Raw genomic sequence first — 27,397 nt, 5'->3', positions numbered from 1 at the left:
CTTAATTATTATTTTTTAAATACAAATAAATAATGACACAGTATAAAAAGGAAATGTATTTAAAACTAATAATATAAATTTAAAAAATAAACATAAGGCGAGAAACCATTACACATGCAAAGCTTTCATGCTTCATATTCTTTTGACCGACTTAAAATTTAGGAAGGGGTCGTCCATAAATGAAGTCACGCTTTTTTTGCCATTTTTATACCCCACCCCCCAGGCGTGTGACGTCATTTATGGACGACCCCAAGCATCGTGTCAGACAATTAAAACAGAGAATTTCAAAACAGACTAATAGCGCTCACACAAATGTTGTAACATGTTTTAATTAAAATTAAAAACTAAGAATTTATAATTTTTCCAACTCGAACAAGCCCGTATTGAGTATTCTATGTTCGTATTTTGACTCTATATATATATATTATATATATATAATATATATATATGCAGTGGCGTAGCGAGGTCGGGTGTCACCCGGTGCGGCACTTAATGGTGTCACCCCCCCAGAGGCATAGAGACCCTTCCCAGGGACAAAGTTTCAAGTTTTCGATTTGCACCCCCCCCCCCCCCTCAAACTTTCGATTTGCACCCCCCCTCGAGTTTTCGATTTGCACCCCCCCCCCCCTCAAACTTTCGATTTGCACCCCCCCCCCTCGAGTTTTTCTCTATATATTTTGCTATTTTTTGCCTTGGTGTCACCCCCCTAAATGGTGTCACCCGGTGCGGTCCGCACCCCCCGCCCCCCCCTCGCTACGCCCCTGTATATATGGGGCCCAAAAATTTTTTTTGTAGGGTGGCCCTTTTTTTCTAGTTCCGCCACTGGTACCACTTGGTATTGAATTAAGTCTGTCTTTCAACGTCCACAAATAGTCACGCTTGTTTTTACAGACCCCCCCCCCTCCATAGCTTATCCTCGTTGTCAGACGTTTTATCCAAGACCCTAACCCTTTTGTTATCACAACTGGGCGACGTGGTCTAGCAGGTAGTTCGCACGTTAGCTAAACCAATAGTTCGGTACCCATCCCGCTGACCGTAGGTCATCCCACGGCCCAACTGTCCCTGCAAAACTAAATGGCAAGTTCTGGTATTTAAAACTGGAGGCAAAAGTCGAACAGAAACACTGGTCTTTAACGTCTGTCTACATAGCTGTGTGAAATGCTCGATTCTTGATAATATTGCTGTTCGTTTGGCAACAGCTAGATCCAGGGTCCATAGCCAAATCCCAAAAGAAAATTCAAGGCTTTTTCAAGGTTTTCAAGGTGATTTTGGGGGGAATTTCAAGGTATAAACTACCACTAACGGGCATTACAATGAGGGTGATGTATGTTTTTTGCACACACAATTTTTGAAATAATGTTGGTGTTATTACAAAATTATCTAAGTCAGGAGATTGTCTGAGAGTCCAGCATAATCCCTTTTGCAATCAGTATCTTTGGTGTCAAATGACACTCCTCCAACTTCTATTTTCAGAAAAACCTCTTTCAACACTGGCTTGACCATGTGACAGAAGCAATAGATCTCTAACAATTTTCCAAATGTTCACATAAGAAATTTTGCTACCAAGCTGTTCTATGAAAAAAATGTCCAGCCTATCATGTTCTCAATTAGATTTAGATAGACAACCATTTAGAGTACATGTATCTATGAATGTTGAAAATTGAAACAGAACTTGGTCACACTCAGCTGATTTCAGTTTTCATTTGTTGACTAGGATGTGAAGAATTCCCTTCATTTTTCGGTGAACTGGCTCTATTTTTAAACATTTGCATTAGGCTAAGTCTCTCACTAATGACTAAAGTAATGGAGATTTCAACAAAAAATTTGATGAAAATCCTATCAAAGTTGTCTTACAATCAGATTTGAAATTGAGAATTTGAAGCTCACTTGCTTTTTTTTACTTTTTCTAGAGACTTTATTAGAGAGTCAGCAACAAACCCAACTTCAATTGAATGACTTGTCAATGTCAAGTGATAATCAGAATCAGGTCATTATACATAAAAGGAAGCATTGGTTCGTCTGTCTGATAGTCCTTTAAAAAGGACTCTTCACACATATTCCTTTAAAAAGGACTCTGCACACATATAGAAACAAAAAAAAACCTAGCTATGCTTGTAGAAATTATCCTGCTTAATGTCATAAATGACCTCACGCTTTTTAAAAGATTATTACCTCTCTCCCCCCCCCCTCCGTCACACATCACAAAAAGGCAGGCCCCGCCCTCTAAAATGACGTCACACCTCAGCCTATAACCCCTCCTACACCCCACCCCCCCTTGATTGCAGTTCAATTTTTCTTAAAATAGGATTTTTCCCCCAAAATCTTGTCTGAACTCTGTCAAAATAGAGTATTTTAATCAATTCCTTTTACAATTTATTAAAACAGTTTTCTAAAATGCTAAAATTCGTTTTCTAACATTACTTTTTAATAATGCAAAAGTGTGATGTCACACGATCTGACCCCCCCCCCCCCATCCCCTCACCACACACCGTCACACGATTACGGATCCCCCTCCCCCTACGAGTGTGACGTCATTTATGGACGACCCCAATGTCCCCACCTATGATATACATGATGACGTAAAGAAATATCGTGGAAGTTATAAGTTAGTTCAAATTAAGTTGTTTTTTTAAAACAATTTCACAAGTAACTACGCTAGTAATACTCATGTCAGAGATGTAGCCGCCCGACAAAGTGAAAAGCGGATTTTTTTTTTACAAGTGGATGGGAGGGGGCAGTGACAGCGGCAATTTTCTCAAACACGGTAATTCGAGGCTTCTTAAACATTTCAATGACGTTTTACCACAGTAAAAATCAATTAGATCTAGACCCTGCTAGATGGTGTAACTAAATTATAGCAGACCTACATATTTTGTTCAATGACCTAAAACGATGCAGATATAGTTTTTGTTTTCGCTTTAATCTAGCAGTAAGCCCAATATTAAAGATAACCACGTTAAAATTCGATAAACAGCGTTTGTAGAACTGCCTTGACCGTGAGACACTACTGTGCTCGCGCGTGGTCTCGTGTCGTAGGTCATACGGTCAGCGCGACCTTGAAGTGAGAGGCGGTAAAAAGTGTCCGTAAAGTTGAGTGAAAACAGCACAGTCATAGTCCTTCAAATTATTTTACTTTTCTTTTGATAAATACAAATTTTTTTTTACGTCGGCGCAAAATCTTTCCTTTTTTTAAGAAGACAATCGGCGATGCTAATGAGTTGGTAATGTTAGGATTTAGTTTTTTTTTTAATTACACAGCCTAGCGGTAGCCCATTGATGACGTCACGTAATTAATGCGAATTTTACCCCAACCTCTATCGTCATAAATAACCAGACAGCCACGTCAAGAATGACATCAAAAAGTTCTGTCTACAGCCTCACCCATCTGATACAGCCAATGTGTATTTGGTCCATAGCGCACGTGAGATTGACGATTACGTCATTTGCTATTGGTTTTTTTAACGAACGTGATAAATATGCCTATTGGTATTAGGAAATCTTGTTGGTTAATAGTTAAAAATCTAGATCAAGATCCACGACTAATATACATTAATATACTGCGAGGTCACTGTAAGTTGAGATAGAACTAGAAGACCTTCCAAGGTCGCAGTGACCGAAACATCTGCTATCGTGGGGTACACAAAGAACCGTGATTGATCTAGGTTCGTAAAAACGTGTCTTCTCGCACATCTAAAATAACAGAACACAATAATTCGATAAATTATGTCTCGCTATTTACCCGTAATTCCGCAGCTACGTTTCGCCCTTTTGTGTTTAACCCACACCGAGAAAATTTTAATTTAAATAAATAGAAACCTACGCTCGCATAGTTCAGGCTATTCTTTTTTTATTTAAACCTAAGGCTTATTTTCTTGAAGAAAAAATATTAGTTCTAGATGTAGGTTTAATTATAATCGAGATAATTTCCATGCGCGACCAGAATTTTAATGATTTAGGCCACATTCCAATTTTTTTCTTTACGGACATCACCGATCAGGAGACAACAGACCACTCGCGGGGTCAATAAAGTTCACAATATAAATAGAGCCAACGACTGCCGAGATATTGTCGGGAAGGGATTTGGGGGGCGGGGGGCGTCGATTGTTATGATTGAAGATGTTTGAAACCATAGAACCGGATAACACGGAAATTTAACACAAGAAAAAAAAGGTCGACACTAAATCGATTTTGATGTTTACTGTGGGCTTTTGCGTAACATTTGCGGCCTAATTCCGCAACAGGGGTGTCAAAATCGAAAAATTACGGACAAAACCGTACAAGTAGGTAGACCCTAACAGAAAACACTGAATCTAGATCTAGAATCTAGTAAACGGAGATACCCGAAAAACGATGCTAAATTTAGCCCTCGGCTATCTACGTCACGATCTAGAATCTAGGTTAGGAAGAGCCTATGCAAAACTGGTCAGGTTGGGGTCATACCGCGAGGCTCAGCAAAGGAGAGGGTTGGAAATAGACTCCGAAGTTAACGCAGACCCACGGCAAAAAAAAATAAAGGCAGAAAAAGTTTAGATCCATCAGAATTGAATTTTCTTTTTAAAATTCGATTTACGCACGGTTTTCAAGGTTTACCTATAAAATTCAAGGGGTTTTGCTCATTTTTGGGGAAATTCAAGGGTTTTTCAAGGCCTTGAGATGTTTTTTGGAATTCAAGGGTTTTTCAAGGATTCAAGGTCCGCTACGGACCCTGTGATCTATGTTTGGTTATCTAATGACATCCAAAGATCGGATATTCACTGTCATACTTCCAATGAGACAAAAACTCTCATATATGTTGCACTGTACTTCATACTTCCAATGAGACAAAAACACATATATGTTGCACTGTACTGATCTGTCTATGATACCGTTTACTTAGGAATGGGTTTTTTTTATTACTCAACCTGTTTTCTTTTTACTATTACTATGATGTTTGAGTTAAGTTAGTTAATTTAGCCAGTGGCCTATTTTTATTTAAATTAATAGAACACTTTTAAATTTAAAAAAAAAAAAATTTCTTGGTAGAGATACTCCATGCAGTTGTAGGCTTAAAATACTTAAATGCATTAAAATACTAATTTGAAAATGTATAATTGTGCACCTGGGCAGAGTTATTTCCCATTCGTCTTTTTTTCTATACTCTAAATGGGTGTTGCCCACGCATGTTTTACACTAAATGTATAAAGTAAAACTACAGTCATATCCAAAGAACCGTTTATATTCTTATTGTTAACCTGAGTTTGGTATCATTTTTTCTGTGGTTTTTTTGTTGTTATGAGTAGGCATTGCTCCACCAGTTGCATAATCAAATGTGTGTCTAAATTCAATTTTTTTTTAAATTACTGTCTTTACTTTTTAAATAAAATAAATTTTATATAGACATTAGTATAACCAGCATAATTTTTTCACCAAAAGCCTTAAGGTCTACACATACTGCTTTAGATTCAGTTCTCAAAGCCTCAGAAAAAAATGACATTAAAAGAGAGAGAGAAAAGTATGCATACAGTCAATTTGAATCATTTACCAACATCAGAATTTATTTGAGGCTAAATAACAAATATAAATTTTTAAAAAATCAGAAAATAAATGATTAAAATTTTAATGATGCAAACAGGAAAATGTAGTCAATACTAATTTGTACATGGACTAAATCATGAATGTGCAAATATAGTAGTTGGTGAGAAAATTAAATCAAATGTTAGTCCACACAACAGAGTAGAATCTGTGGTCTTTATAAAATAAATGTTTTGACACTTTCAGACCAATTTGATCTCTTTAGTCAGGAAACCAAAACAATACAACATAGCTTCTTCTCATCAAATCTAGTTCAGAAATACATGCTAATTAATCTAATGAAGATCCCTGTAAAACTTCTGTAGTACACTGCAGCTGCTAATGCTTTATGCCCCTGCACAAAGTGGCCCTAAGTTGAGTTGGTTCCTACACAAAGTGGCCCAAAGTTGGTTCCTACACAAAGTGGCCCAAAGTTGAGTTGATTCCAACAAAAGTGGCCCAAAGCTGGTTCCTACACAAAGTGGCCCAAAGTTGAGTTGGTTCCTACACAAAGTGGCCCTTAGTTGAGTTGGTTCCTACACAAAGTGGCCCAAAGTTGAGTTGGTTCCTACACAAAGTGGCCCAAAGTTGAGTTGGCTCCTGGACAAAGTGGCCCAAAGTTGAGTTGGCTCCTACACAAAGTGGCCCAAAGTAAGTTGGCTCCTCCACAAAGTGGCCCTAATGAAATTGGTTTGTTTAGATGTGTAGTTGTAATGTTGACCAATTGAAGAAAACTAACTTGGAGCTTGAATCTGTCAAAAAACAATGACAAGTCTGACAGAACAAATTATCACTTTTTTACAAGAATACATTACATCATCAGAAACAATAGATAAGGAGCACATATTGTATTATCATCAGTATCAACAGCTTTCAACTGAGAATTTTTCTCCCTTATGTTTTGATTGGAAAAGTTTCTGGGAATAAAAACTGACCTCTCCCTCGTGTCTTGATTGGAAATGTTTCTCCAAACGTTTACGTCTCCTGGGTGGTCGAGTGGCTGGTGAATCAGCTGACATTTCTTCTGGAACAACAAGTACAATATTGTTAATGTTATACTGCTAAGTGTCACCACTAAAGCCATACTGCTATGTGTCACCACAAGTTATAATGCTATGTGTCACCACAAAAGTTATACTGCTATGTGTCACCACAAGTTATACTGCTATGTGTCACCACAAGTTATACTGCTATGTGTCACCACTAAAGTTATACTGCTATGTGTCACCACAAGTTATACTGCTACGTGTCACCACAAGTTATACTGCTATGTGTCACCACAAGTTATACAGCTATGTGTCACCACAAGTTATACTGCTATGTGTCACCACTAAAGTTATACTGCTATGTGTCACCACAAAAGTCATACTGCTATGTGTCACCACAAGTTATACAGCTATGTGTCACCACAAGTTATACTGCTATGTGTCACCACAAAAGTCATACTGCTATGTGTCACCACAAGTTATACAGCTATGTGTCACCACAAGTTATACTGCTATGTGTCACCACAAGTTATACAGCTGTGTCACCACAAAAGTTATACTGCTATGTGTCACCACAAGTTATACTGCTATGTGTCACCACAAGTTATACAGCTATGTGTCACCACAAGTTATACAGCTATGTGTCACCACAAAAGTTATACTGCTATGTGTCACCACTAAAGTTATAATGCTATGTGTCACCACAACAATTTGTTGCAGTGTGTCATCACCACAATCGGTTACAGTGTGTCATCATAACAATTCATTGTGACTTGTTACCACAACATCTTGCTCATGTGTGTCACCACCATAATATGTTAATGTGTCACCACTAGTTTACAGCAAGACTAACTTCTCTCAACAATGTCAGCGGTGTCTGGAAATCCTAAGGACCAGAAATGTTCTGGCGTCTCAGGAGCTCTATACCGATCTCGATGACGTGAGCATTCTTTCATCTTCACCTTGAGGGCTTCATCAGACAGACCTGAATTCTTGTAGTACTGAAACATTTGCTTTCTCAATTTATTATTTTTTTCAAAACAAGAAATATTAAAATTATATTAAAAATCGGCACAAAAAGCACTGTAATAAAGTAACTATCTAAACCCACCTGGTGGCACTGTCTAAACCCACCTGGTGGCACTGTCTAAACCCACCTGGTGGCACTGTCTAAACCCACCTGGTGGCACTGTCTAAACCCACCTGGTGGCACTGTCTAAACCCACCTGGTGGCACTGTCTAAACCCACCTGGTGGCACTGTCTAAACCCACCTGGTGGCACTGTCTAAACCCACCTGGTGGCACTGTCTAAACCCACCTGGTGGCACTGTCTAAACCCACCTGGTGGCACTGTCTAAACCCACCCGGTGGCACTGTCTAAACCCACCCGGTAGCACTGTCTAAACCCACCCAGTAGCACTGTCTAAACCCACCCGGTGGCACTGTCTAAACCCACCCGGTGGCACTGTCTAAACCCACCTGGTAGCACTGTCTAAACCCACCTGGTAGCACTGTCTAAACCCACCTGGTGGCACTGTCTAAACCCACCTGGTGGCACTGTCTAAACCCACCTGGTAGCACCGTCTAAACCCACCTGGTAGCACTGTCTAAACCCACCCGGTGGCACTGTCTAAACCCACCCGGTGGCACTGTCTAAACCCACCTGGTAGCACTGTCTAAACCCACCTGGTGGCACTGTCTAAACCCACCTGGTGGCACTGTCTAAACCCACCTGGTAGCACTGTCTAAACCCACCTGGTAGCACTGTCTAAACCCACCTGGTGGCACTGTCTAAACCCACCTGGTGGCACTGTCTAAACCCACCTGGTAGCACCGTCTAAACCCACCTGGTAGCACTGTCTAAACCCACCCAGTGGCACTGTCTAAACCCACCTGGTGGCACTGTCTAAACCCACCTGGTAGCACTGTCTAAACCCACCTGGTAGCACTGTCTAAACCCACCTGGTAGCACTGTCTAAACCCACCTGGTAGCACTGTTTACAGCTGAATCCGTCTAACTTATCTCTCTCACTTTTCTTCCTGACAACCTGAGCATGAGCAAACTCCAAGGATTCTTGCTTTGGTACTCTGTCAACAACATCACAGTCTAACTTTGGTCAACAACATCACAGTCTAACTTTGGTCAACAACATCACAGTTTTAGTCTAACTTTGGTCAACAACATCACAGTTTTAGTCTAACTTTGGTCAACAACATCACAGTTTTAGTCTAACTTTGGTCAACAACAGCACACTATGAGTTTTTAATTTTAAAATGTGACTTTTTTGCAGTGTTGGTGCTGTTTAATGTGAATATTTTTAGATTTATCAAAATTTCAGTTAAAAGAAAGCATCCCAATGTGTTTTTTATTAAATGTTAAGATTTTAATAAACCAGTGTTACAATAAGAAAATTAATTTCTTACACTAGTCAGTCCTAATATTTTCTTGAACATGTGGAAACCTATGTTATAATTAATAGCAATTTAATTTTTTTATAATTTTAATTTTTAATATAATTTTAAGTGCTTGCATTTTCAGTGAAGAACAAGCAGATGAAATGACGTGGAGAGGTGTGTTTGCATACCTACGAAGGTCCATAGGACGATGATGATCATTTTTAAAGTTAAATATTTTTTTATTTGTTTACTATAAAGACATTTTGACTTGTGACTAAGAATGATAAAATTACCAGATTTTTGAGTTGGAACTAACCTATCAAAGCTGTCATTAAACCAGTCAATCTGTAATTCAGTTTTCACCTCCACCATTGCAGTGGTCAGCTCCTGTAATGGTGGTGGTGTAGTGGTCAGTTCCTGTAATGGTGGTGATGAAGTGGTCAGTTCCTGTAATGGTGGTGGTGTAACTGGCCTGTCCAAAGCATGACTCCCATCTTCAAATGACACATCAGAATCCCCATGGTAACAAGAATACTCATCAGTGAAGGGAACTAAAGTCTGGGTAAAGTCACAGCTCATATCTGCAAGCAGGAGATTAGTCATATCATTAGCTCTTCCCATCTTTACTGGGATTTGACAGGAGAAAGCTAATTATGTTTTTATAAATAAATTCGAACACTAATGGGAATTTTTTTTTTTAATGTGATTAAAAAACAAATTATTGACCCAATGAATTTTTTTCCAATCTTACACATTAGCTACAAAATGTTCTATTTCACCATCATATTGTATTATGTTATTGATAGACAGCATTAGGACAGACGATAACATGACAGACAGCATTAGGACAGACAACAACATGACAGACAGCATTAGGACAGACAACAACATGACAGACAGCATTAGGACAGACAACAACATGACAGACAGCATTAGGACAGACAACAACATTAGGACAGACCACAACATGACAGACAGCATTAGGACAGACCACAACATGACAGACAGCATTAGGACAGACAACAACATGACAGACAGCATTAGGACAGACAACAACATGACAGACAGCATTAGGACAGACAACAACATGACAGACAGCATTAGGACAGACAACAACATTAGGACAGACCACAACATGACAGACAGCATTAGGACAGACAACAACATGACAGACAGCATTAGGACAGACCACAACATGACAGACAGCATTAGGACAGACCACAACATGACAGACAGCATTAGGACAGACAACAACATGACAGACAGCATTAGGACAGACCACAACATGACAGACATCATTAGGACAGACCACAAAATGACAAACATCATTAGGACAGACCACAACATGACAGACAGCATTAGGACAGACCACAACATGACAGACAGCATTAGGACAGACCACAACATTAGGACAGACAACAACATGACAGACAGCATTAGGACAGACCACAACATGACAGACAGCATTAGGACAGACCACAACATAACAGACAGCATTAGGACAGACAACAACATTAGGACAGACCACAACATGACAGACAGCATTAGGACAGACCACAACATGACAGACAGCATTAGGACAGACCACAACATGACAGACAGCATTAGGACAGACCACAACATGACAGACAGCATTAGGACAGACCACAACATGACAGACAGCATTAGGACAGACCACAACATGAAAGACAGCATTAGGACAGACCACAACATGACAGACAGCATTAGGACAGACAACAACATGACAGACCACAGCATTAGGACAGACAACAACATGACAGACAGCATTAGGACAGACCACAACATGACAGACAGCATTAGGACAGACCACAACATGACAGACAGCATTAGGACAGACAGCATTAGGACAGACCACAACATGACAGACAGCATTAGGACAGACCACAACATGACAGACAGCATTAGGACAGATCACAACATGACAGACAGCATTAGGACAGACCACAACATGACAGACAGCATTAGGACAGACCACAACATGACAGACAGCATTAGGACAGACAGCATTAGGACAGACCACAACATGACAGACAGCATTAGGACAGACCACAACATGACAGACAGCATTAGGACAGACCACAACATGACAGACAGCATTAGGACAGACCACAACATGACAGACAGCATTAGGACAGACCACAACATGACAGACAGCATTAGGACAGACCACAACATGAAAGACAGCTTTAGGACAGACCACAACATGACAGACAGCATTAGGACAGACCACAACATGACAGACAGCATTAGGACAGACAGCATTAGGACAGACCACAACATGACAGACAGCATTAGGACAGACCACAACATGACAGACAGCATTAGGACAGACAGCATTAGGACAGACCACAACATGACAGACAGCATTAGGACAGACCACAACATGACAGACAGCATTAGGACAGACCACAACATGACAGACAGCATTAGGACAGACCACAACATTAGGACAGACCACAACAGGACAGACCACAACATGAAAGACAACATTAGGACAGACCACAACATGACAGACAGCATTAGGACAGACAGCATTAGGACAGACCACAACATTAGGACAGACCACAGCATTAGGACAGACCACAACATTAGGACAGACCACAACATGACAGACAGCATTAGGACAGACCACAACATGACAGACAGCATTAGGACAGACCACAACATGACAGACAGCATTAGGACAGACCACAACATGACAGACACTATTAGGACAGACCACAACATGACAGACAGCATTAGGACAGACCACAACATGACAGACAGCATTAGGACAGACCACAACATGACAGACAGCATTAGGACAGACCACAACATGACAGACAGCATTAGGACAGACCACAACATGACAGACAGTATTAGGACAGACCACAACATAACAGACAGCATTAGGACAGACAACAACATGACAGACAGCATTAGGACAGACAACAACATGACAGACAGCATTAGGACAGACCACAACATGACAGACAGCATTAGGACAGACAACAACATGACAGACAGCATTAGGACAGACAGCATTAGGACAGACCACAACATGACAGACAGCATTAGGACAGACCACAACATGACAGACAGCATTAGGACAGACCACAACATGACAGACAGCATTAGGACAGACCACAACATGACAGACAGCATTAGGACAGACCACAACATGACAGACAGCATTAGGACAGACCACAACATGACAGACAGCATAAGGACAGACCACAACTTGACAGACAGCATTAGGACAGACCACAACATGACAGACAGCATTAGGACAGACCACAACATGACAGACAGCATTAGGACAGACCACAACATGACAGACAGCATTAGGACAGACAGCATTAGGACAGACCACAACATGACAGACAGCATTAGGACAGACAGCATTAGGACAGACCACAACATGACAGACAGCATTAGGACAGACCACAACATGACAGACAGCATTAGGACAGACCACAACATGACAGACAGCATTAGGACAGACCACAACATGACAGACAGCATTAGGACAGACCACAACATGACAGACAGCATTAGGACAGACCACAACATTAGGACAGACCACAACATGACAGACAGCATTAGGACAGACCACAACATGACAGACAGCATTAGGACAGACAGCATTAGGACAGACCACAACATGACAGACAGCATTAGGACAGACCACAACATGACAGACAGCATTAGGACAGACAGCATTAGGACAGACCAAAACATTAGGACAGACCACAACAGGACAGACAGCATTAGGACAGACCACAACATGACAGACAGCATTAGGACAGACCACAACATGACAGACAGCATTAGGACAGACCACAACATGACAGACAGCATTAGGACAGACCACAACATGACAGACATCATTAGGACAGACCACAACATGAAAGACAGCATTAGGACAGACCACAACATGACAGACAGCATTAGGACAGACCACAACATAACAGACAGCATTAGGACAGACAACAACATGACAGACCACAGCATTAGGACAGACAACAACATGACAGACAGCATTAGGACAGACCACAACATGACAGACAGCATTAGGACAGACCACAACATGACAGACAGCATTAGGACAGACAGCATTAGGACAGACCACAACATGACAGACAGCATTAGGACAGACCACAACATGACAGACAGCATTAGGACAGATCACAACATGACAGACAGCATTAGGACAGACCACAACATGACAGACAGCATTAGGACAGACCACAACATGACAGACAGCATTAGGACAGACAGCATTAGGACAGACCACAACATGACAGACAGCATTAGGACAGACCACAACATGACAGACAGCATTAGGACAGACCACAACATGACAGACAGCATTAGGACAGACCACAACATGACAGACAGCATTAGGACAGACCACAACATGACAGACAGCATTAGGACAGACCACAACATGAAAGACAGCTTTAGGACAGACCACAACATGACAGACAGCATTAGGACAGACCACAACATGACAGACAGCATTTGGACAGACAGCATTAGGACAGACCACAACATGACAGACAGCATTAGGACAGACCACAACATGACAGACAGCATTAGGACAGACAGCATTAGGACAGACCACAACATGACAGACAGCATTAGGACAGACCACAACATGACAGACAGCATTAGGACAGACCACAACATGACAGACAGCATTAGGACAGACCACAACATTAGGACAGACCACAACAGGACAGACCACAACATGAAAGACAACATTAGGACAGACCACAACATGACAGACAGCATTAGGACAGACAGCATTAGGACAGACCACAACATTAGGACAGACCACAGCATTAGGACAGACCACAACATTAGGACAGACCACAACATGACAGACAGCATTAGGACAGACCACAACATGACAGACAGCATTAGGACAGACCACAACATGACAGACAGCATTAGGACAGACCACAACATGACAGACAGCATTAGGACAGACCACAACATGACAGACAGCATTAGGACAGACCACAACATGACAGACAGCATTAGGACAGACCACAACATGACAGACAGCATTAGGACAGACCACAACATGACAGACAGCATTAGGACAGACCACAACATGATAGACAGCATTAGGACAGACCACAACATGACAGACAGTATTAGGACAGACCACAACATAACAGACAGCATTAGGACAGACAACAACATGACAGACAGCATTAGGACAGACAACAACATGACAGACAGCATTAGGACAGACCACAACATGACAGACAGCATTAGGACAGACAACAACATGACAGACAGCATTAGGACAGACAGCATTAGGACAGACCACAACATGACAGACAGCATTAGGACAGACCACAACATGACAGACAGCATTAGGACAGACCACAACATGACAGACAGCATTAGGACAGACCACAACATGACAGACAGCATTAGGACAGACAGCATTAGGACAGACCACAACATGACAGACAGCATTAGGACAGACCACAACATGACAGACAGCATAAGGACAGACCACAACTTGACAGACAGCATTAGGACAGACCACAACATGACAGACAGACCACAACATGACAGACAGCATTAGGACAGACCACAACATGACAGACAGCATTAGGACAGACCACAACATGACAGACAGCATTAGGACAGACAGCATTAGGACAGACCACAACATGACAGACAGCATTAGGACAGACAGCATTAGGACAGACCACAACATGACAGACAGCATTAGGACAGACCACAACATGACAGACAGCATTAGGACAGACCACAACATGACAGACAGCATTAGGACAGACCACAACATGACAGACAGCATTAGGACAGACCACAACATGACAGACAGCATTAGGACAGACCACAACATTAGGACAGACCACAACAGGACAGACCACAACATGAAAGACAACATTAGGACAGACCACAACATGACAGACAGCATTAGGACAGACAGCATTAGGACAGACCACAGCATTAGGACAGACCACAGCATTAGGACAGACCACAACATTAGGACAGACCACAACATGACAGACAGCATTAGGACAGACCACAACATGACAGACAGCATTAGGACAGACCACAACATGACAGACAGCATTAGGACAGACCACAACATAACAGACAGCATTAGGACAGACAACAACATGACAGACCACAGCATTAGGACAGACAACAACATGACAGACAGCATTAGGACAGACCACAACATGACAGACAGCATTAGGACAGACAACAACATGACAGACAGCATTAGGACAGACCACAACATGACAGACAGCATTAGGACAGACCACAACATGACAGACAGCATTAGGACAGACCACAACATGACAGACAGCATTAGGACAGACCACAGCATTAGGACAGACAACCAACATGACAGACAGCATTAGGACAGACAACAACATGACAGACAGCATTAGGACAGACAACAACATGACAGACAGCATTAGGACAGACCACAACATGACAGACAGCATTAGGACAGACCACAACATGACAGACAGCATTAGGACAGACCACAACATGACAGACAGCATTAGGACAGACCACAACATGACAGACAGCATTAGGACAGACAACAACATAACAGACAGCATTAGGACAGACCACAGCATTAGGACAGACCACAACATGACAGACAGCATTAGGACAGACAACAACATGACAGACAGCATTAGGACAGACAACAACATGACAGACAGCATTAGGACAGACAACAACATGACAGACAGCATTAGGACAGACCACAATATGACAGACAGCATTAGGACAGACCACAACATGACAGACAGCATTAGGACAGACAACAACATGACAGACAGCATTAGGACAGACCACAACATGACAGACAGCATTAGGACAGACCACAACATAACAGACAGCATTAGGACAGACAACAACATGACAGACCACAGCATTAGGACAGACCACAACATGACAGACAGCATTAGGACAGACAACAACATGACAGACAGCATTAGGACAGACAGCATTAGGACAGACCACAACATGACAGACAGCATTAGGACAGACAGCATTAGGACAGACCACAACATGACAGACAGCATTAGGACAGACCACAGCATTAGGACAGACAACAACATGACAGACAGCATTAGGACAGACCACAACATGACATCTAACAGTGTGACATTTTCCTCCAGAAATTTGTTATGTTAAATCTATTACAGAAATGACAGCAATTAAAGTTCTAACCACAGATGATCACCTTTATTAGTGACTGTGGGGAGATGAGACTTGGTAGGAAAAAACTTGAAACTTCTGGAGCTTGAAGGGATACTACACAGTAGCTGTGAGATCACCTGAAAGATGAGGTTAACTTGAAGGACAGATGGCATGACATGTAACTACAGCTGACATATGAGACATGTAACTACAGCTGACATATGAGACATGTAACTACAGCTGACATATGAGACATGTAACTACAGCTGACATATGAGACATGTAACTAAAGCTCACATATGAGACATGTAACTACAGCGGACATATGAGACATGTAACTACATCTGACATATGAGACATGTAACTACAGCTGACATATGAGACATGTAACTAAAGCTGACATATGAGACATGTAACTAAAGCTGACATATGAGACATGTAACTACATCTGACATATGAGACATGTAACTACAGCTGACATATGAGACATGTAACTACATCTCACATATGAGACATGTAACTACAGCGGACATATGAGACATGTAACTACATCTGACATATGAGACATGTAACTACAGCTGACATATGAGACATGTAACTAAAGCTGACATATGAGACATGTAACTACATCTCACATATGAGACATGTAACTACATCTGACATATGAGACATGTAACTACAGCCGACATATGAGACATGTAACTACAGCTGACATATGAGACATGTAACTACAGCTGACATATGAGACATGTAACTAAAGCTGACATATGAGACATGTAACTACAGCTGACATATGAGACATGTAACTACATCTGACATATGAGACATGTAACTACAGCTGACATATGAGACATGTAACTACATCTGACATATGAGACATGTAACTACAGCTGACATATGAGACATGTAACTACAGCTGACATATGAGACATGTAACTACATCTCACATATGAGACATGTAACTACATCTGACATATGAGACATGTAACTACATCTGACATATGAGACATGTAACTACAGCTGACATATGAGACATGTAACTACATCTGACATATGAGACATGTAACTACAGCTGACATATGAGACATGTAACTACATCTGACATATGAGACATGTAACTACATCTGACATATGAGACATGTAACTACATCTGACATATGAGACATGTAACTACAGCTGACATATGAGACATGTAACTAAAGCTGACATATGAGACATGTAACTACAGCTGACATATGAGACATGTAACTACATCTCACATATGAGACATGTAACTACAGCTGACATATGAGACATGTAACTACAGCTGACATATGAGACATGTAACTACATCTCACATATGAGACATGTAACTACAGCTGACATATGAGACATGTAACTACATCTCACATATGAGACATGTAACTACAGCTGACATATGAGACATGTAACTACATCTCACATATGAGACATGTAACTACAGCTGACATATGAGACATGTAACTAAAGCTGACATATGAGACATGTAACTACAGCTGACATATGAGACATGTAACTACATCTCACATATGAGACATGTAACTACATCTCACATATGAGACATGTAACTAAAGCTGACATATGAGACATGTAACTACAGCTGACATATGAGACATGTAACTAAAGCTGACATATGAGACATGTAACTACAGCTGACATATGAGACATGTAACTACATCTGACATATGAGACATGTAACTACATCTGACATATGAGACATGTAACTACAGCGGACATATGAGACATGTAACTACATCTGACATATGAGACATGTAACTACAGCTGACATATGAGACATGTAACTACAGCGGACATATGAGACATGTAACTAAAGCTGACATATGAGACATGTAACTACATCTGACATATGAGACATGTAACTACATCTGACATATGAGACATGTAACTACAGCTGACATATGAGACATGTAACTACATCTCACATATGAGACATGTAACTACAGCTGACATATGAGACATGTAACTACAGCTGACATATGAGACATGTAACTACATCTCACATATGAGACATGTAACTACAGCTGACATATGAGACATGTAACTACAGCTGACATATGAGACATGTAACTACAGCGGACATATGAGACATGTAACTAAAGCTGACATATGAGACATGTAACTACATCTGACATATGAGACATGTAACTACATCTCACATATGAGACATGTAACTACAGCGGACATATGAGACATGTAACTACATCTGACATATGAGACATGTAACTACATCTCACATATGAGACATGTAACTACAGCTGACATATGAGACATGTAACTACAGCTGACATATGAGACATGTAACTACATCTCACATATGAGACATGTAACTAAAGCTGACATATGAGACATGTAACTACAGCTGACATATGAGACATGTAACTACATCTGACATATGAGACATGTAACTACATCTGACATATGAGACATGTAACTACAGCTGACATATGAGACATGTAACTACATCTGACATATGAGACATGTAACTACAGCGGACATATGAGACATGTAACTACATCTGACATATGAGACATGTAACTACAGCTGACATATGAGACATGTAACTACATCTGACATATGAGACATGTAACTACAGCTGACATATGAGACATGTAACTACAGCTGACATATGAGACATGTAACTACAGCTGACATATGAGACATGTAACTACAGCGGACATATGAGACATGTAACTACAGCTGACATATGAGACATGTAACTACAGCTGACATATGAGACATGTAACTACATCTGACATATGAGACATGTAACTACAGCGGACATATGAGACATGTAACTACATCTGACATATGAGACATGTAACTACATCTGACATATGAGACATGTAACTACATCTGACATATGAGACATGTAACTACAGCTGACATATGAGACATGTAACTAAAGCTGACATATGAGACATGTAACTACAGCTGACATATGAGACATGTAACTACATCTCACATATGAGACATGTAACTACAGCGGACATATGAGACATGTAACTACATCTGACATATGAGACATGTAACTACATCTGACATATGAGACATGTAACTACAGCTGACATATGAGACATGTAACTACAGCTGACATATGAGACATGTAACTACAGCTGACATATGAGACATGTAACTACAGCTGACATATGACACATGTAACTGCAACTGATATATGTAACTGCAACTGATATATGTAACTGCAACTGATATATGCAATTTGACTGCAGCTGACACATGACATGTAACTATAGCTTATATGACTTTTGACTAAAGTTGACATTCACCAACAGTTCTCATATTACATTTAGCATTACACATATTTTAGTACTGTGAATAAACATGACTGTAAGCATGTTAATTGCAGATGAAGTAGAGTTTATCAGATGTGGGTCACAACTAAGCTATCTTGCAGGAAAGTTAAGGTAAGAACACTTAGGACTTTTGGCCTATAAAATTAAAAAGCCACAAATTACTAGTAACCTATAAAACAAAGAAGCAGAACGTACTGGACCATAAAAAAGAGAAGTAGAAAGTACTGGACCAAGTACTTAAAACCAAGAATTTAAAAGTACTACAGGTAAATGACCAGTGAATTCTTACCTTTGGGCTTGGAGCAATAGTTTCATTGTCTTCATCTGTAAAGGAGCCATCACAACTTGCATCACTTCCTCTATCAATTGAGTGGACAGAAAATCTAGAGCTCAATCTTTCACCATCTGTAACTGTAGCCAGCTGTGATATTGTCTCTTGATAGGCCTTAGACATTCCTCCAGTATGTGCTGGTTCACTATCCAGATGCTGATGAGAATCAACTTGTTTCCCTTTAGGCTGTGGTTGTTTCCCTTTTGGCTGTGGTTGTTTCCCTGCTGCCTGCCCCTTCTCTAAGTTCACTTGAGTGATCAGATGTGGTGCAATGGTCTCATCAAATATATTTGATTCCTGAATAGTTTCATCCATATTTTTACTTTGCCCTGGTAATGTATGCTGCAATTCCATTCAATAACTCATTTTTATCAATAGCTCTTTTGATGGCCACAACATTGAATCAAAGTAAAAAGTTAGGAAGCTGATGCTAGTTCACATTTTGGGATGACTAGTAATTATTTTTAAAAAAAAAACTAGAGTACTCGTCAAACAAACTGCTGCAGGCTGATGCAATATTTTAAAAGTATTTCAACAGTGCATTACCAATAGTAAACAAAGCAGGTGTTGTATTTCTTGGATAATAGTTGTTGGTTAAACTACCACAGGGGCGCTGGGACCCTTGTTAATTTAATCATTTAATGTCATGTGCCGCCATGTCTTTACTATAGGGCTCTCTTTAAATTGACTATAGGCCCCATAGTGCTCTTGGGGAGTAAGTGGTGCCGGCGGACACACCTGATTCAATTTAGTGAATTATTATAGTGGCCCATAGTGCTCACGGGGCAGCCCAGGGCACCAAATCGCACCCTTCTGGGGCGACATCTCTCCAAAGTTAATTCCCCTCTTCCACAGAAGATGTACCCCACACATCCTTTTATATCCATAGATTGTTTTACTTGACTTTTTTGTCAAATGGTAACGGCCTTTAGATTGTTTTACTTGACTTTTTTGTCAAATGGTAACCTCTAAAGCTGCGAACCCAAATGTCTCAAGTTTGGATCCAGGGTTTGAGTCTGTAGGACCTCCTGACTCCACCCAGCTCTGATGGGTGGAGTCTGTAGGACTTCCTGACTCCACCCAGCTCTGATGGGTAACAACTCATGTTAGACAAACAAAGGCACCTAGGCAAAATGCTGATTACACAATCATCCTGTATGTTGAGGTCATTGAAACAGTTGAACTCTACTTCATCTGCCCTATGTGCCTTGGGCACAAGAAGAGTTGATCATTTGAGTGTATGTTACTGTTGGGGCCAGCTGTGTGCCCTGGGTGTAGGCATGTTTGTTGTTTTTCCCCACGTATAGGCAAGTGAACAAAGCATTAAGCTGAGTAAGGACCAGAATGTGCCCCCCCCCCTCCCCTCCAACAAGCAATTATAATTATGCCATTTCTAATTGATGAATGAAATAAAAGTAGTTTACCTTCCTTGACATGACACCAAGAGTCTTAGAAGGTGTTGTTTTCTTCTTCTCTAACTCATCCTTGCTGCTGACATCAATGTTTTTTTCAGTTGCTTCTTGTGATCTTAAAGCTTTGGGTGAAATTGTCCTGGCCTGTGTAACCTCCAATGTTTGATGTCTAGCTGCTGATGTTGTTTGGGATTTGACTGATGTGGAGGGTAACAGCCTGACAAATGTTGCAGTAGAAATGTCTTTCACAACAGATGCAAGAGAATTTTTTCTTTCAATTTCTTCAAGTGATCTACGAATAGCTTCCTTCACCTGCTCTTCTTCAGCTGATGACTTGCTGTGCGGTGTTGCAGGTATTCTCCGTCTCCTCACCACTTGATTAAGTCTGCTCTGTTTTAAAGAACTATCCAAATTCTTTTTATTGGTTAACACATTTTTATTTTCTTTCAATAGAAGAGCTCTGGAATTAGTTTTCTCACAGACTGTCTGTCCATTTAGTTTTTTCTTGGCAGACTTGAGTTGAGCGCTGTTCCTGCTGGTCTGCTGTTTCTGCTTGTCTTCAGGTGACTCCCCTTGCTTTGCCTTGTTACCCGCATGTTTTTCACTCACAATATTCTCAGGACCGTTTCCGTCCATCTGTCCATCAGCATTTGTAGAGCATTTGTCAAGAGCATGTGTGTGGATGCGTTGTGATATGGCTTGGAACAAAAAGTGTGTAACATCATTAGAATTCTCCACATCCTGACACCGTGCTGTACTTATGTTGGCTACCTGGGTATTGAGAGTGACCTCTGACCCTGATTCGCCATCAACAGAGGTACAAGTCTCGTCTGGACTTTGGTTCAAACTTCTGGCTGCTGTTGTCAGGTTGTCTTCCATGTGCTGCCAAGGAGAGTGGACTCCTAGAGTTTCAGGAACAACTTGTGTGGTGGGTTGGCACTTGTCTAGACATTCTGTGCTGGGCTGTAACTTGTCTAGACATTCTGTTTCTGGCACCAGCACTGAGTCACTGGCTGTCACAGAACTCACTTGCAGCTCCTCTACTGGCTTTCTTCTTTTACAATCTGGCATGCCCTAAACACAAGCAATGGTTCAATGATAACATAAGGACAGAGCTACAGCACATTAGTCAACAGCAATCAGACAATGTAGAAACATGCTCTCAATAACACTTACAATCTTAAATTTAAAAAAAATAAAAACATTCATAACCAACAGAGACATCCATATCAAACAACCTCTTGATATCGGCTGTGTCTTTTCTTGAGTCTGTTTAGCGTCAGCTTGGAGGCCACTTTACTAGATAAAGATGATTGATCTACTTCACCAAACAGGTCTCCATTCATCAATGTTGTTTTACTACTAGCCTCAGTCGGCTCTTTTTGTCCTGCTTCTTTTTCACCATCAGCTGAACTACAAACTTTCCCATCTTGTGTTAAATTACTCTGTGCATTACATCCTTCCACCCTAAGTGTATGGTCCTCCTTTAGTCTAACACCTGCAATACATCAAGTCTAGTGTCTTCAATACATCAAGTCTAGTGTCTTCAATACATCAAGTCTAATGTCTTCAATACATCAAGTATAATGTCTTCAATACATCAAGTCTAATGTCTTCAATACATCAAGTCTAATGTCTTCAATACATCAAGTCTAATGTCTTCAATACATCAAGTCTAGTGTCTTCAATACATCAAGTCTAGTGTCTTCAATACATCAAGTCTAGTGTCTTCAATACATCAAGTCTAATGTCTTCAATACATCAAGTATAATGTCTTCAATACATCAAGTCTAATGTCTTCAATACATTAAGTCTATTGTCTTCAATACATCAAGTCTATTGTCTTCAATACATCAAGTCTATTGTCTTCAATACATCAAGTCTAATGTCTTCAATACATCAAGTCTAATGTCTTCAATACATCAAGTCTAATGTCTTCAATACATCAAGTCTAGTGTCTTCAATACATCAAGTCTAGTGTCTTCAATACATCAAGTCTAATGTCTTCAATACATCAAGTCTAATGTCTTCAATACATCAAGTCTATTGTCTTCAATACATCAAGTCTATTGTCTTCAATACATCAAGTCTAATGTCTTCAATACATCAAGTCTAATGTCTTCAATACATCAAGTCTAATGTCTTCAATACATCAAGTCTAGTGTCTTCAATACATCAAGTCTAGTGTCTTCAATACATCAAGTCTAATGTCTTCAATACATCAAGTCTAGTGTCTTCAATACATCAAGTCTAATGTCTTCAATACATCAAGTCTAATGTCTTCAATACATCAAGTCTAATTTCTTCAATACAGCAAGTCTAATGTCTTCAATACATCAAGTCTAATGTCTTCAATACATCAAGTCTAATGTCTTCAATACATCAAGTCTAATGTCTTCAATACATCAAGTCCAATGTCTTCAATACATCAAGTCTAGTGTCTTCAATACATCAAGTCTAATTTCTTCAATACATCAAGTCTAATGTCTTCAATACATCAAGTCTAATTTCTTCAATACAGCAAGTCTAATGTCTTCAATACATCAAGTCTAATGTCTTCAATACATCAAGTCTAATGTCTTCAATACATCAAGTCTAATGTCTTCAATACATCAAGTCCAATGTCTTCAATACATCAAGTCTAATGTCTTCAATACATCAAGTCTAGTGTCTTCAATACATCAAATCTAATGTCTCCAATACATCAAGTCTAATGTTTTGAATCTTCTTCTTCTTCTTCGTTCTTAATTTTTAGTGTTGGGAGGAATCGAGCCTTATCTGCCAGAGGGTTTGAACTCGAGACTTTTTTTTCCAACCACAAGCTTTGCCAACTCGACCATGCTTCCATCACAATTAAGGATTACGTGTCAACTGGTTATGCGCCATTGAGGCCATTGACTCCGATTTCAGCCTGCTTGTCTTTTTGGATTTGCTTCCATAGCCTTTGTCCAACCAAGAACAAACTACAAGGCAGCAGTTGTTTGATTTTGGAGTTGTCTCTCCTAGAAGAGTGGCTGTCCCCAGCTAACGAGCCTCATCTGCCCGGGGGTTCGAACTCGAGACTTTTCGGTTCAGCAACCATGAGCTTTACCGACTCGACCACGCCGACCCCTTATGTTTTGAATAAATCAATGCCGAAATGTACGTTGTTTTTAAGCGGGGTGGATCTCCTCTAAATGTTCTAGTATATTCTAGCTGGTACCCAATTTAAGCTCCCCCCCCCCACCCCACTTCCCTCTACCCTGCGCAAATTACAATGTTCCCAGAGTTCTAGGGGCCAACATGTGACCCTCAGGTGTGTCAGACAAGAGGGTATGAAAGAAAAGGAGGCTTGAGCTGTAGCTTGGGATGTGGTAGGCGTGTTTACAACGGTTTAAGGCTGGCCGCAAAGGCTGACCCCCTTTTGTTATTGGACAAGCTGATGTTTTGTTCCTCATGTTGGCCTCACGTCTTGTTTCCGTGGTCTGATATCTTGTTCCTGTTAGTATTATGACTTGTTTGCATGTCTTGTTCCTGTTAGCCTGATGTCTTGTTCCTGTGGCCTGATGTCTTGTTCCTGTTAGCCTGATGTCTTGTTCCTGTGGCCTGATGTCTTGTTCCTGTTAGCCTGATATCTTGTTCCTGTTAGTCTGATGTCTTGTTCCTGTGGCCTGATGTCTTGTTCCTGTGGCCTGATGTCTTGTTCCTGTTAGCCTGATGTCTTGTTCCTGTTAGCCTGATGTCTTGTTCCTGTTAGCCTGATGTCTTGTTCCTGTTAGCCTGATGTCTTGTTCCTGTTAGCCTGATGTCTTGTTCCTGTTAGCCTGATGTCTTGTTCCTGTGGCCTGATGTCTTGTTCCTGTTAGCCTGATGTCTTGTTCCTGTTAGCCTGATGTCTTGTTCCTGTTAGCCTGATGTCTTGTTCCTGTGGCCTGATGTCTTGTTCCTGTTAGTCTGATGTCTTGTTCCTGTTAGCCTGATGTCTTGTTCCTGTTAGCCTGATATCTTGTTCCTGTTAGCCTGATGTCTTGTTCCTGTTAGCCTGATATCTTGTTCCTGTTAGCCTGATGTCTTGTTCCTGTTAGCCTGATGTCTTGTTCCTGTTAGCCTGATGTCTTGTTCCTGTGGCCTGATGTCTTGTTCCTGTTAGCCTGATGTCTTGTTCCTGTTAGCCTGATGTCTTGTTCCTGTTAGCCTGATGTCTTGTTCCTGTGGCCTGATGTCTTGTTCCTGTTAGTCTGATGTCTTGTTCCTGTTAGCCTGATGTCTTGTTCCTGTTAGCCTGATATCTTGTTCCTGTTAGCCTGATGTCTTGTTCCTGTTAGCCTGATATCTTGTTCCTGTTAGCCTGATGTCTTGTTCCTGTTAGCCTGATGTCTTGTTCCTGTTAGCCTGATGTCTTGTTCCTGTTAGCCTGATATCTTGTTCCTGTTAGCCTGATGTCTTGTTCCTGTTAGCCTGATGTCTTGTTCCTGTTAGCCTGATGTCTTGTTCCTGTTAGCCTGATATCTTGTTCCTGTTAGCCTGATGTCTTGTTCCTGTTAGCCTGATGTCTTGTTCCTGTTAGCCTGATATCTTGTTCCTGTTAGCCTGATGTCTTGTTCCTGTTAGTTTGATGTCTTGTTCCTATGGCTGGATGTCTGGTTCCCATGGTCTGATGTCTTATTCCTGTTAGCCTGATGTCTAATCATTATGTGTCAGGCTAGATTGTTTAGAGTACTACAGTTTGTTCATTGAAGGATTCAATCTTGGCTTAAGTAGTGAAGGTAAAACTATGGAAGATAACATTTTCCTGTGTGATTCTGTACTGTACGATCATGTATAGGCCTATTTTAAACACAAATAATTGATGTAATAGCCAGTTGAAATGTACATTTTATCATCTTTGTCGTTTTTCTTGTATTAGAATTTCTAAGGATATGTTATAAAATATAGAGGTTGGACAGTAACTTAATTGTGTTCTTGTTGTGGTTAGAGAGTCAAATTGGGTCAGCCCACTTTTAAACATGTAAACCATCGCGACGTTGAATAAGTGTATTGAAGACTGTGTTAAGAAGTTTTAATTTTAGTTTAGTATTAGAGTTGTTTAGGTGTGTAATTGGTTTGCTCAGGTTTTGTAAACCCCCTTATCCCAACGAGGATGCACAGATCGCATGAACAACAATGACATCTAACACATCAGTTCTCTACCCTTACATATCTTACATATATCTAATATATAAAGTTTAATTCTGTATGTGGCGGGGTGGGGGGGGGGGGGGGTGGGGGCGGCGCTGATTCCAAAGAGATATAAAAAAATTGACTTCATTGTCATAGTGTTATACCTCTAAAGTGCTCACTGTCTAAATAAATTATTTAAAAAATTGAAGGTGTTGTTAAACAATTTTCATTTTTCAAACTTAAAGTGATAATTGTCTGCATGTCCATCAAACAAAAATTTAAAAAAATGTATCTCCTTTAATGATTTACATTTAGCTCTTTAGCACTCCTTACATCCGTTGATAAATTAGGAAAATACAATTACTTCCCTTTATAAACATTACATCGGGGGGGGGGGGGGGGGAAGGATGTACTTTTTATTACTTTGTTTTGGTGTTGAGAAAAAATTAATTACATAATTAGCATGGATTGATCAAGTGAAATGTGGTGGGTATTTCAAATACTGCCTTTTATTTATTTTATACACGGAACATATTGTTTACTAATTATTTTTAATCAAAGACAGTTGACGTACAAAAAGACATCTTTATTCGGGAATAGAAATTCCCTTTTGTCTGTCTTTTTTTGCACACGAAGGGGCATTTGGTTTTGTCTGTCGCACAAAACATGTTGAAAGTAGTCTTTTTTTTTACCTCACCTTTGTACCATTTTTACTTTCTTGTATATACAAAGTATAGAGAAAGTCTTGTAATCGTGATACTGGAAAAACATAATTTTGCAATCTTGTCCGTATGTCTGTTTGTGTGTGTCTGTCTGTCTGTGTGTAAACACAATAACTTGAATACCGTTACAGCTAGGTTGATGAAATTTCATATATAAGTATTTTATCAAAATCGTAGATCCGTATCAACTTTTGAGAGTTTTCAGATAACCGGAAGTGGTACTTTTTCAACTTTGAATTTTTCAAAAGCCTATAACTTGAGTACTATTTCAGACAGATAATTGAAATTTCAT

The 27,397-nt window shown here is 40.3% G+C and overlaps 1 protein-coding gene across 4 annotated transcripts in view; it reads right to left on the bottom strand.

Moving 5' to 3' along the window:
* Window positions 1-5,394: 5,394 nt before the first annotated feature.
* Window positions 5,395-27,397, bottom strand: part of LOC131951785 (uncharacterized) — a 35,777-nt gene continuing 13,774 nt past the window's right edge. For all 4 annotated transcript variants that reach the window (XM_059314207.1, XM_059314182.1, XM_059314190.1 and 1 more), the window contains exons 4-12: window positions 22,483-22,742; window positions 21,257-22,318; window positions 19,791-20,174; window positions 16,195-16,288; window positions 9,250-9,514; window positions 8,522-8,624; window positions 7,390-7,537; window positions 6,486-6,574; window positions 5,395-6,302 (exon numbers count right to left, since the gene is read on the bottom strand). In XM_059314207.1, the coding sequence (XP_059170190.1) occupies window positions 6,285-6,302; window positions 6,486-6,574; window positions 7,390-7,537; window positions 8,522-8,624; window positions 9,250-9,514; window positions 16,195-16,288; window positions 19,791-20,174; window positions 21,257-22,318; window positions 22,483-22,590 (2,271 nt within the window). In that variant the 5' untranslated portion in view covers window positions 22,591-22,742 and the 3' untranslated portion in view covers window positions 5,395-6,284. The remainder of the gene's footprint in view (window positions 6,303-6,485; window positions 6,575-7,389; window positions 7,538-8,521; window positions 8,625-9,249; window positions 9,515-16,194; window positions 16,289-19,790; window positions 20,175-21,256; window positions 22,319-22,482; window positions 22,743-27,397) is intronic.

This window comes from Physella acuta, unplaced genomic scaffold, assembly GCF_028476545.2.
Source record: "Physella acuta isolate Inbredline_101_S28 unplaced genomic scaffold, ASM2847654v3 ptg000067l, whole genome shotgun sequence".
NCBI lineage: Eukaryota > Metazoa > Mollusca > Gastropoda > Physidae > Physella > Physella acuta.
This window is presented reverse-complemented; position numbering and strand designations above follow the sequence as displayed.